A 13,938-nucleotide genomic window follows, 5' to 3' on the forward strand; every position below is an offset into this window, starting at 1 on the left:
TACTATAGTATTGCAACTTTTTTTTATGGAAGGGGCCCCCGAAATTGCTTTGCCCCAGGCCCCCTGAATCCTCTGGGCGGCCCTGGAACATGACATTGCTAGCAGCATTGACTTGGAGGAACTTGTTTCTAAATTTGCTAAACTTAAAGCGCAGAAACATAAATTCTAAATTATAACATGTTACTCTGTGACCGTGTATAATGTATGTGATTTATTGGGGGGGAGGGGCGCGCAAGGTGGAAGTTTCGCCTAGGGCGCAAAATATCCTTGCACCGGCCCTGGAAGGAGCGGTTATTCATCTCGTACAGTAACTGGAGTTCTTCAAGATGTGTGTCCCTATGGGTGCTTCATGTCAGATGTGCTTGTGCCCCCCGCGCCTTTGATAAAAGATTATCAGTAGTAGTGCCCGTTCAGCCTGCATATGTGCCCTACACATCCTCGTGCCCCACAGTGACAATATATAGGGCTGCACAGGCAAACTGTCCTCAGTTCCTTCGCTACCACAAAGTCCCATCAGGGAAACTCCGAAACAGAGGGGAAGGAGGGCAGGTAGTGGAGCACCCACAGGGACACACGTCTCAAAGAACTCCAGTTAATACACAAGGTGAGTAACCTTTCTTCAAGTAATATCCGAATGGGTGCTCCATTTCAGGTGACTCACAAACAGTATCCCAACAGGATGGTGGGAGCTTCAGAGGAGACTCCAATACTGAAGACAGAACTGCACTGCCAACTGCCACATCTGACCTAGAGGTATGAACCAAAGCATTGTTCTTGGGGAAAGTATGTACTGAAGCCCTAGTTGCAGCTCTGAAAATGTCAGCAACTGGAACATCGTTGAGTAATGTCATAGACATAGACTGCGACATGGTAGATTTGGCTAACATACTAGAAGGAGGTTAGATGTTGGCGGAGTCATAAAATGAAATAATACATCCAGAGATTCACCTTGAGAGCCTTTGGGTGGAAATAAAGGAACTTTTAGATCTGTCCTAAATCAAAACAGTCTGGGAGACTTTCAAAATGGCTTGGTCCAGTCTAGATAAAAGATCTAACACCCTTCTGACATCTAAGGAATGGAAAGTAGCTTCCTGTTTGAAATGATGTGGTTTGGGGGGGAAACAGTAAATGAATGGTCTGGTTAAGATGAAATTCAGAGGACACTTTGGGTAGGAACTTGGGATGTGGCCATTTTAAAACCTTTTCCTTGAAAAATACTGTAAAAGGGGGATCTGCTATTAAAGCCCACTCTCCAGTGGAAGTGATGCCCTCCAAGAAAGCTGTTTTCATGGAGAAGTGGACTAGAAAACATGTAGCTAATGGTTCAAAGGGATGTGTCATAAGGCCATTTAGGACAAGGTTTAAATCCCATACTGGGGCAGGTTCTCTAACCTATGGATAAAGACTCATCACACCTTTAAGAAATCTTGAGGTTATGGGGTAAGCAAAAATCGAAAAACCTTCCACTGATGAGTGAAAAGCTGTTACAGTCACCAAGTGAACCTTGGAAGAACTCATACTGATCTTTTTAATTCTAACAGGTATTCCAGAATGGTGGAAGAGAAGAACAGATAGGAAGCACTTGTCGACGGATACACCATAGGTGAAATCTCTTCCATTTCTGAAGGTATTTCTAGTAGATGTTTTTCTGCTATTTAACAAAACCTGTTATACCGCTGTTGAGCAGGAAATCTCTAACCCCAAGAATCATCTAGCCATGCTTGAAGTCACAAAACGTCCGAATTGGGGTGAAGTGTCCAACCAGCATCCCAAGACAACAGGTGGTAATTGAGAGGAAGTCTCAGCAGCAGACAAGATGTGAATTGAATCAGATAAGGTACCAAACTTGTCTTGGTCAAGTTGGTACAGTCAAAATGATTTTGGCCTTGTCCTGCTTAATCTTTTCCCTGGTGCTGAAGTGAAACTGGTTCTATGGCCCCTAAACGTAGGAGAGAGGCAACCTTCTGATTCAGCAACTGATCGTCAGATGGGTCCCTGAAAAGGAACGGGGTGGGAGGGACAGATGGAGGTGAAATGGATGGAATAGTCAGATGTTACAAGCTTCAAAATCCATTTGTTGGATGTTATTCTCTCACAGGCGCCTTGAAAATGGGAGAGGCAGAATCCAATGGCAGGGAAGAGGGTTGGTTAGTGCAGCAGTAGATTTGTGTGAAATGGGTGGTTTAGACTCTTGACCAAGCCATCAAAACTGACACTTGGACAATGCTGGTGGCTGCGATGTAGTGGTTGTAGTAGATGTTTTCTTCTTTGAATACCTCGGTCTCAGCTTGTGGTTCAGGAGGTCTACGGAAACTAGAAAAATGAGCTGGGCATGACCTCTGCACTATTTGAGACCTGCTATATTTTTCTTATTTGCAGGAGTATAGATCTCTTCTGGTCTTTATTTTATGGGGTAGTTTTTGTGTTGTGTTGCCTCCTGCACTCATTAACTGCATCCACAACCAAGGAATTCAGTGGGGGAGGTGAAAATAAAAATTCTGAATTCTCCTCTGGGACATGCATTTCTTGTCAGCACATTTGCAAGTTGGGGGTGCCACAGCCCGAGTCTGCCAGATGGTCCTGTCTGGCTCCAAAGAGCCTCATTAACTGGGAGTGGCATGCATGACTAAGCTGAAAAGTGTAAAATGTTCAGGAGTTTATGATGGGGGCCCTGGACTTCTTCACAAGAATTCTGAAGCCTATCCACAATTCACTTCTTCAAGTCCTGGAATTGTATAATGTCATGTGCTATGGAAGGTGGTGGAGGCATTACAGCCTCATCTAATGATGACAATGAAATATTCACATGAGGTGTTACTTCCTTATCAGCCCGCCCTTACACCTCTTGTTCTTCAAGTGGAGGAGGAAGTGAAGGTAAGGAAGAGCAAGAGTTTCTATGCTCACTGCAGAGTGAACTTCTCCCTTCCCCTGTCAGAAGTTGTTGACAGTACAGGGTCCATGTAGCCCAATAAGGCCACTGAGATGGACCACAAGACATAGGAGGAAGAGGTAGCCACTGTTGGTCACCTCAGGTGGCTGGAGGTTGAGGTCGCCTCTCCTCCCTTCTCTCCACATGTGGAGAAGAATAATGTCCCATTGAATAAACAGGAGATTCCTGAACACAGAGTTATGAGTCAGAGTGAGAATATCCTTCAATATATTCCATGGACTGACTTCTCCCTGGATGGCAGAAGTCAGGGAATCGGGGAGGTCTTGATGAGAAAAGTGCCTTCAGTGACCCAGAGGATATAGGTACTGAAGGATGTGCAGAAGCAGACAGTAGGGAAGACTCTGGTTCATTAGGTACAAAGAGGTCTCTTGAGTACCAGAACTCCTGTGGTACCACAGGAATGATGGAGGTTGATATCAGTACCAAGGTGGGTATCTGGCTAGTATGTGCCATAAGGTGAGCCTACACAAACATTTATTCAGGAGATGCAGACCAGGATATCCAAGCAGGTACTGAGTGCACCAGAGAGCCAGATGGTGTTGATCTCTTCATCGTAGAATGTCTGCTAATATGGCTGTGACCTGTAACAGAGAAGGTCTTCAGTACTGGGTCTTGTTTGGAAGAGGCATGGCTCTTAGAAGCCTTAGACACCTTTATGGTACAGGACACACTTGGAGCCCCAGTAACACTCATTTTGGGGTCTAAGATCTACAGGGACTGAGACGTCTTTAAGGGAGATCTAATGGTCATGCTCCTCTTGATGGTACTTGTCAGCTTTGAGTGCAAGGCTATCAGTCCCACAAGTACAGTTGTAGACCTCTCATCCCCCAAAGCTTTCGGTGACTAGGACCTTGAGGAGTATGAGATAGTGGTTGTTTTATCCCTTGTAGCTCTCAGTGATCGGGACCCAGCAGCTGACAGGGTAGCACTCAGGTAGTTGTTGAAAAAAGGAGTTTTCAGGCCTTCAGGAGGTAATTATAAGCAACAGAGAGTAAAAATGTCCCATAAAATATTAGCTGTGAGTGTCTTTTTAAGTGATGTGCTATATATCTTTTGGGAGGTTTAAGCTTTTCTAGTTCTTCCAATGAATTTTTTTCTCCAGAGCTTCAAAAATTCAAGCACATTATTGTGTCACCAAAAAAGGCTGTTTTTTTCTCCTTTAGTACTGAAGCATTGAAGTATTGCATTGGTTACAGAAACATATGCTGAAGTAAACCACAGCACTCAAGGCAATTTTGACCAGACTGATAACTGTTCTAGTAATGAACACCAACATATGTGCTGTAGATGGCAGACAAAACAACTAAACACAGATCAGATGTTCACTTCTCAACCAATACACAAGGGTTCTTCTTAACATCTGGACAACTATTTCTGTGCCTAAATAACATGTAACATCAATTCTAATGAGCAAACACACACAAGGGTACTTACTACATAATTCCCAGGAGATGCTGAAGAGTACGGTATCTAGAATGTAAAGCAAAACAAAATAATATATTTATTTTCCATTAAGATGGAGAAATGCAGTCCATACCAAAATTTATTGAGGATCTTATTTTGAAGCACATTTTTAAAATTAATTTTTAGAGAAGAGGCAGAGGATAGGGAGCAAATACTGATGCTAAACATAATGCTGTCTAGGAAACATCTCACTGTAAGGTTACTCTGTAGTAAAAAGTGCAGTACAGAGTCACAGTCAAAGAGAATTACCGTAAATAAAAGCTACTTAATATTCAAGTTTAAGATTGCTGTGTCCCAACTCCTACATAGTAATATATTTGTTGTGTCTTGCACTGAAAATAATCAGGTTGCTTTCAAGACGTTGGTGGCTTCTTAGGCCCTAATCCTACAAAACACTTAAGCATGTGTGTAACTCTGCTCACCTGAATAACCCTATAGAAGTCAATAGGACTAACTGACATGCTTAAGTGTCTGCAAGATCAGGGTCTTAATCACTAGCTCCTTTAGATCCACACTCTATGATGTGTGAATGCTGAGAAGCCATTGTTACTTTTTAAAAAAAGCAGACTGCAAGCTCTGGTACAAGTTATGCTACTTGCACCTACCAATATCGTCTTCAGGCTTCATCTGCAGGAACCACAATAATCCAATATAAAGATCCATTAACTTGTGGCAAAAGGTTAGTAGTGAGGTTATATGAGTATTAGCCCAATTCAGGACAGCATTAAGCATGTGCTTAACTTTAAGTCAATGGGACATAAGCAAGGGAACAGTGATGGACTTAAACATGTGATTAAGTCTTTAGCTGAATCAAGGGCCACAAGATGACACTCTCTTTGATCTCAAGGGACACTGACTGTATACTTTCTGCATGCTTGAGGAAAGAACTTTCTTTTTAAAGAGTCAGTGTACCAATTGAACATTAAATTCAATTTGTGGAGATTCGTTACAGAGGTACCTGGAGAACTCCAGCTGCTGGTAAGTAATATAGTTTTCCTCTTCATGAAATAACTTCTATAGATCTTCTCTATAGGATATTGGAGAGTAACAGCTCAGGAAGTTGAGCTGAGAATTAAGAAACTGGAAAATCACTTTGCTAAAAGAAGTTTCTTATCTGACTGCAGATGACAGATAATATTTTATAAATGTATCTAAGGCGGGAGTTCTCAAACATTTTCATAGTCTTGGCCACATCTTTCCCACTCATGATTCAGCTGGCCACTGAAAAACACCCCACTATTAAATGGAAAAAATGTTATTTTAAACCCATTGCATTTATCCTCAGAAGCCACAAACACTGTGATGTTCTGAAACTCTCACACATTGAAGATGTGAACTGCCTCTTGGCATCTAATCTGTGAAGGATGGACTTGCTTCAGAATGTGTGAGAAATTGAAAAAAAAAGAAGAGACTTAATTTTATGGGAATCATTATAGAATATTAGAAGCGAGAGATGCAAAAATCTATTATGCACCTTCCTGTCCATCTCCCCATCAAAGCAGAATTAATCCTCATAGTACAATTTCTAGTGTTAGTCCAATCTAGCTTTTAAAATCCCAAGTAAAAGGTCTACCAGCACTTACTTTGGGAGATTTCCACATTCTAATATGTCTTACTGTCTGAAATCTATACATTATTATGCTGGCATAAAATAGCCGGAGTGCACTGTACTCCAGCAATCCCACCCCGTTCCCTTCCTTGCCTACACTGGCCATCTCCATACAAATCTTCTATGCAAGGGGCAGGAAGGAATAGCATAGACCCAGCTGAATTTTGGAGGTTTTTAGCTTGGCTGCTCCAAGGAAGGCGCTGGAAATTATTTCTACCCAGGCCGGCAAAACACCTAGGGCCAGACTTGAGGCTGACTATAGGGTCAGAGAAGAATAGATAATGGAGTAGCGGTTCTAAAACTGTGGGTCGGGACCCCAAAGTTGGTCGCAACCCCATTTTATTGGGGTCACCAGGGCCAGCACTAGACTTGCTGGGACCCAGGGCTGAAGCTGAAGCCTGAGCTCCACCCACACCTGGGGCGGTGGGGCTTGGGCTCTGGCCCCCTCTCCCAGCACCAGGGGTGGTGGGACTCGGGCTCTGCCCCCTCCACCACCTGGGCCAGCGAGGCTTGGGCTTTTACCCACCCCGCCCCCTCCTCCCTGGGGGTCATGTAGTAATTTTGTTGTCAGAAGGGGGTTGTGGTGCAATGAAGTTTGAGAACCCCTGATTGTAGTGCAAAAGGTATTGGCCTAAGCCTAAAGAGATCTGTGTTCAATTCCTAGCTCAGCCAAAGACTTCCTGTGTGACCTTGGGTAAATCAGTTAATCTACTCTGTGTGTCAGTTCCCCATCTGTAAAATGGGGATGATACTTCTCTACATCACAGGGATGTTGTGAGGATAAAAATTCTTTAATATAACTGAGGTATTCAGTTACCACAGTAACAAAGGCTATAAGTACATAGACAGCTCAGCCTCTCACTATGTCAGGTGTGTTCTGCCAGGGCCCCCTTCATGTCACTGGAATAGCACAGAGGGGCCACATCTTAAAAGAGAGTTTAGATCAAGATCTATGTTCTGGGGAGCTTACAATCTAAACAGACATTGAGTTGACAAACATGGGGAATCAGATGCAACAGTGGCAAACAACTGAGCAAGTGGCAATGTCCAACATGCATCTTGTTCTATATTTGTTTCTCCTCCTCCTCCTCTCTCAGACTCCCTTAACCTCTCCTTTAACATCAGTTCACTGGGAGGCGAAGAGGAGATATGCATTATGGCAGTTCTTTTAAAACAACTCTTCCCCTCCACCCCATCTCTAACAGTTAAAAATCTATTACAAAATCTGAATAAACACAATGGTTAAGAGAGAAGGTCCCTGACTTCACTACAAGCTCAGCTGTGGAATTGCCATAAGCCTCATGTATGGGGCAATGCCTTGTTTCTATTTAGTATATTTTTCAAAAATGTATAGCAAGCAAGTCTTTCCACTTCTCTTAATTCTTTTTTTTTGGGGGGGGAGGAGGGGAGGGAGGGGCACGTTTTTCTGGTAGGTATGTTTTAAATGGAAAGACCTATGGAGCTACATATATAAGGTTAACAGCTAAACTATTTGATGAAATATAGAGCAGGTGACAAACTCAGTTAAAACAATCACTGATATAACTTTTATAAAATCAGCATATACTGTAGGCTTAAGGCAAACCATAATCTGAACTACTTCAACTGTATTCTCTTATTTTGTATGCTCTGAAACCCCCTTTTTCCTGCTTATGAAAGAAAATGTCAACAAATCTTAATTAAAGATTAGTAACTAAAATATGCATAGGGCGTGTCCTAGATGTGTACTTTCATGTAAGATTACAATAGTTTCAAAGGACTAATTTCTATTTAGTGGGTTTTAAAATTCTGCCTAAATACTGTAACTATATCCCTGATTTCATTCTAATCAGGTAGATAATGTATATTTTAAGTCAATGCTAAAGATCACAATTCAGGAAAATATCCATATTCAAGAGAGCACTTGTGCATGTGCTTAAATTCCAATGACTTGCTTATGTACTTAAAGTGTTTTCATGAATCAGGGTCTATATCTGGTCTCTTGCATGTACTTGCATATTGAATTTAATAAACATAAAATTCCATGGCAGAATAATCTTCTCTACCTTATTTAAAAACAATCAAGACATTTAAAACAAAAAAGAATATTAAGGCTGTCACTAAAAGCTGGGAAAATGCAAGTTAAGGCCCACATTTACTTATTTGTAACTCAGTCATGCAACATTGAGCTCTTTTTCTTTTTGTACATTATTATTATTATGAAAAACTGCCAGCCTCAGTTCACACTGTCATAGATTTTGTGTACTTTTTATTTTGAGTGTATGTATAAGATTTAACATTAGCATATCATGATCCACATTCCACAAAGTTAATATTACTGTAAATTGAGCTGTACCTCTGAATTATATGAGAGGTAAGCATAACCCAGAGAGAGAGAAAATATGTAGGGGGAGATTTTCAAATAAAGAAGAGGGAGTTAAGCACTCAGCGCTCAATGAAAGTTGGGCACCTAACTCCCCTGTGACTTTGATAATCTAACCCTTTTAAAATTTATTTTAAACATTTATTGCATTACATATACAATAATCAGCAAACACCACTAAAGTCAAAATGAGGAAATAATTTACCCAAATATACAGCCAATCTGAACCCAAAGATCTGGCACAATGGCAAACCACACAGAAGCCATTCTATCAAACTACAAGGATCAATTCCTACATAGAAAAGGAATACACAAGAGGATAGCAAATACAAACCAAAACAAAAAATCACAAAAGAACATAGGAAACACTCCTCTTCCGATCCACCAATAAATAAATAAATATATCCCAGTCAAGGATAAACTTGATATACCGTGTTCTAGGGGCAGCCAGAAATAGAGTCTAGTAACAGCAGATCCACCCTAGCCTTCTGTAAATGCAAAGTAGGGATATATGATGATACATGTTCACTCAAGTACTTTGGGTACAGATTAGGAAGGGTTTCACTGTGCTTTCTAAAACTAACCCCTTGAACTGTGAATTACCTTCTGTAGGGCTACCAACCAGGGCAAGTCATGGAGGGTGGGCATTACCAAACTGTTCTTGTCCTAAGCAGCTATTGAACAACCTCATTTTGTAGCTGTTGCAGCCTACTAATTTGGAGAGTGTATTACTTTTCATGATGGCCAAATTTAAATTGTTCAACCTATCAAATGGATCATGTTTTGAGAAATTACACTATGATTTGAGTGGTACAGAAATTAATGTGTTTTTTTCCATATATAAGCCATGAGACGATACATTAGAGCGCACCTTATCAAACTGTGGTCTATGTAGAGCTGGTTGGTCAGATGGTACTGACTCCTATTCTATTCTGTTATATTGCATTAAAAAAGCTAAAAATATATTAAATACTATGCTAATGTTAATTTTTCCTTTGGGCAATTTGCTGTAGTTGCCTCAGGGCTGTTATGTGATTATGAACAGGAGAGCAGATGGTCTGCACAATCATGAGTGGGAGGAAAGGTGGTCTACTAGAAGTGCTCTATTAAGATGTGGTCCATACTGTAAAAAAAGCTGGAGAATCCATGCATCAGGGTTGGAAAAAAAAAAAAAACAGTACAGAGGGCAACAAAATATGGCATGCACTATTCTATTTGCAGAATATATTTTTTTCCCCATACATGGGCATATTAAGAAGGAATAACTCCTGTCCAACACACTTAAATATTTACTTACAGAATTGGCATTCGTTGGGTTTGGCCACGGTCTACCACCTCCTGGACCCCTGGAATATAAAATGACAAATGAGGATTTAATCAAACAAAGTTTGGTTTCTGATCAACTCTGCTACCAAGAAGCCAAACGTCAGATGCTCTATGGTGTAACTTGACCACAAACTGTTCCCAGTGTAGAATATGCTTTTTTAAAAACTGCTATCTTTTACTGGCCTCTTCTGGTAGCATCATCATTTTTCACTGCAGTAAAGTGTGATTATAAACTACAAGTATACCTTGTTATAGTGTTAAACTAATACAAGTTCATCATAGCTAAACTACCACCAGCATTTAAACAGTTTAGCAGATACTATACAAAATTATTCTTAAAAGATTATGTCCGTCACCACAAGCTCACCAGTTATATCTAGACATATCTCAGTGGCTAAATCATATATTGTGGACTTCTGTACTTTTCAGGACACCGTCTGCTAGGAACTACATGACAACTCCTCCTTCAGAGCTTTGATCCCAGAGGTATAGAAAGCAGTGTGGGAGATACTGGAGTTTTGCACAGATCATAGATACCTGCCAATTAGGGATCCAACACTCCTGAGTATTCTGCAAATCCCACGACCCCAACAGCATGACTTGAAAAAAAAATGTAAGTTTGTGCCCCTATATAGTTTTTTTTCCTGCATAGGGGAGAATTTGGCCCAATGTTATATAAACACAGCATTTTATGGTTTAATTGAATTATTATGGTATAGTAATATTAAAAAGACAGTAAAATGTGCTATTGATAAGATTCAAGACAATTGATTCCTTATAAGGAGTATTTTTAGTTGTATTCTGGTTACTGACACCATAATACAAATTTGGAGCCAGTACTACATATGCTGTGAATGTTTACCTACAGTATGGCCCAATTCAGAAAGATACTAAAACATGTATTTAACTTTAAGCATGCAAGTTGTATACAGGCTTAAATTTCTTCCTAAATTGAGACTGTAGTAAGCATTTATGTACTACGTATCTATAATACCATCTATAATTTGTTTAATAAAAATAATTATTGTTTCTCATAATTAAGCTTTAAATTTATTTGTCTCCAATACAAGAAAGTGTGTATGCGACAATATTGTAACTTTGTTTTCACCCCAAAAAATTGAATGTGATGTAAAGAAAAATACACACAATACATAGAATCATAGAATATTAGGGTTGGAAGAGACCTCAGGAGGTCATCTAGTCCAATTCCCTGCTCAAAGCAGGACCAACACCAACTAAATTATCCCAGCCAGGGCTTTGTCAAGCCAGGCCTTAAAAACCTCTAAGGATGGAGATTCCACCACCTCTCTAGCTAACCCATTCCAGTGTTTCACCACCCTCTTACATCTGGATCAATGTAAATACTTAAAAAGTATGAAGCAGACTAAGTGAAAGCTCATCTTGCATCTGACAAGGTACTGGATTTTGCAAATTTACTAGAAATCATAGGAGAAACTTCTATGTAGAAAGCTACAAAAAGCACCAAGGCAGATTCTGCCCAGGAGGTATATGATTATATGGAGTAGAATATTTGGTTGTTTTTTAAAATTAGCCAGCTGCAAAGTTCTTTAAAGCAATGTGAGCAGCTTCCCCATCCCCCCTTCTAATAAATGTTTATTATGGAACTCTCAACATATTCATAAAACATTACTATTAATGTACCAGTTTCACAATATAATCTTTTACATATAGAAGACTCATATGTCTAATTACAATAGCATTCTTTAGAAACACAGTCATCATTTCCATACTTTCATTTTTTACAGAACTATTGGATGTTACCTCTTTGAGGACCCCTTTAATGCTAACCCAGATGTTTCCTTCAGTGAATCAGGAGACATCAATTTTCATTGCCATCTTGAAAATAAGTCTCAATTTTTTTATTTGTACTAGTATTTGAAAAAATGTTCAATATTTCAGTTTCCTTATGTGTGACTGTATTCTATCAAAATATTGAATAATTTAAACCAAATGCCTGATTACCTATTTTTGTGTGTGTTTTAGCTTTTCTATAAAGGAAGCTTATGAGCTAAAAAGTGAGTGGAAATTCTTTTTCTCTTCAGGTATATACCGAAACATTCTTAGAACCTTATAAAAAAGTCTGGTTCATACTGGCCATTAAAATAAGCTTATGAACTGTAACATTATCCCCTGAAATTTGCTATTTTGCTCCCATTTTGTATGAAAAAATACTGTCTTACAAAGACTTATCATGCCAAGTTTGGGCTTAAAGTTCTACAGATGAGATTTAGATCCCTTAGAAGTGAGTTTACAATGAAAACTCTGACATGGACACTTGCAGATTTCACTGTAATTATTTTTTCTTTAAAAAGATGCATGAAACAAATATATATCACATTTTAAATACTGAAGTTTAGGCTATGTACGCAATTATTTTTCAATGCTACATCTACTAAGAAAAATGTCCTTTTGGGTTGAAACACTGTCTATAAATTCTCAGGCTAGTTTTGTTGTCATAACAGATTACATAATATGCACTATTTTTAGCCAAAGCAACACCAGGAAAAATCTCAAAAATGATATTTGGTAGATATTTAGCATCCTACCAAGATAGTTTCCTTTTGAGTTGTACCCCCTCTAATTGCTTACAGAGGAGACATTACACTTTAAAATGGCTGTTGGCTTTGCAGAATAGCTACTTCTTCATATTTTAATGCTGCCAGAGAGACAAACCCATTGAACTCAAAAAAGTTTATGCCTGCATAAAAGGAAATGCAAATTAAACTATGCACCCTGCATAAGGCAATAAGGAAGCTGCCATCTTTTATGGAAATACAAGTACAGAAGATAAGGTACACAGATGTTGCTTAGCATCGTGCATTGCATAAGTTGTAAGGGATAATCGAAAGGAGGAATCGCTAAAACATCTGGGTCCATTTACTGCTACTGGATGTGGATTATCCTTAGATGCTCTCTATAACTAAAACTGAATATTAGTGTTAATATGTACAATACATCTATGCTATGATATCACAGTACAAGGACTTATATGATAAAGAAATTCATGCACAAGTGACATCAATAACTTTAAGGTTGGGCCTCACACTTCATGTCCTGCAAAAGCAAAAAATACAGAGTTAAGCCTCTATTCTCCTTTTGATATGTGTACGTAACTCCATTTGATATAAGAGAAAAATTACTCACTTTGACAATATGAGAAAAATTTCTTACTGATAAATCATGTTCTCTGAAGGCAAGAGATATAATAGAACTCCTTTCCAAGGTCCAGGATCCAGCATATGACAGGGATCAGAATACCCTAAAGCATAGCTTTCTAATACCAGCACTCTGGGCTAGCTTGTGCCTTTAAGGCACAGTCTGTGGTAAGGGCCGTGTGAAACCACGCCACCCAGAAGAACAATGACAGGTATTTTGCTCCCATTTTCAGGTGCACTAGAGCAGGGGTTGGCAACCTTTCAGAAGTGGTGTGCCGAGTCTTCATTTATTCACTCTAATCTAAGGTTTCGCGTGCCAGTAATACATTTTAACATTTTTAGATATCTCTTTCTATAAGTCTATAATATAACCAAACTATTGTTGTATGTGAAGTAAATAAGGTTTTTAAAATGTTTAAGAAGCTTCATTTAAAATTAAATTAAAATGCAGAACCCCCCAGATCGGTGGCCAGGACCCAGGCAGTGTGAGTGCCACTGAAAAACAGCTTGCGTGCCGCCTTTGGCACGCGTGCCATAGGTTGCCTACCCCTGCACTAGAGGGAGGTTAATTACCAACAGCCTTTAAGGAGCATAGCATATGCTTGGCTGAAGCATGGGGAGAAGGAGCTATGACTGGCTACATCATGCCTTCTTTATGTCATACAGAAGCTCCTGAGTACTTCAAGTACAGGAGCTACAATTCTGGGTAACTCTTATGTGCAAGGTGGGAAGAAAGCCACTTCTTCCCTCCCTCTTCACTGTGTGGCTGTATAACCCACACACCTCCTGGATGTGGTGTTCTGTCCCATCTAGTGGCACTGAGACCACTGAGAGAGAGAGAGAGATTAATGAGTCTGCTCTACTGCCTTATTTAAGAGCCAGTTGGCTTTTAGCTTATGCAGTAGAGGCTCATGCACTAAGCTCCAGAGGTTCCAGGTTCAATCCCAATGATCGGGGTCTGACGGTGTTACAGCTAGCCATGTGTAACTGTCTCAACACAAGAAAAAGTGTGCTTGCCTACTGCTGAGCTATAGAAGTTGTACTTCAACCA

At 39.8% G+C, this 13,938-nt stretch overlaps 1 protein-coding gene across 2 annotated transcripts in view; it reads right to left on the reverse strand.

The window, feature by feature from the left end:
* SSBP2 (single stranded DNA binding protein 2) overlaps positions 1-13,938 on the reverse strand; it is a 284,138-nt gene that overhangs the window by 27,048 nt on the left and 243,152 nt on the right. For both annotated transcript variants that reach the window (XM_065406924.1, XM_065406923.1), the window contains 2 exons: positions 9,683-9,731; positions 4,385-4,420 (listed from right to left, as the gene is read on the reverse strand). In XM_065406924.1, the coding sequence (XP_065262996.1) occupies positions 4,385-4,420; positions 9,683-9,731 (85 nt within the window). The remainder of the gene's footprint in view (positions 1-4,384; positions 4,421-9,682; positions 9,732-13,938) is intronic.

This window comes from Emys orbicularis, chromosome 6 (assembly GCF_028017835.1).
Source record: "Emys orbicularis isolate rEmyOrb1 chromosome 6, rEmyOrb1.hap1, whole genome shotgun sequence".
Lineage (NCBI taxonomy): Eukaryota > Metazoa > Chordata > Testudines > Emydidae > Emys > Emys orbicularis.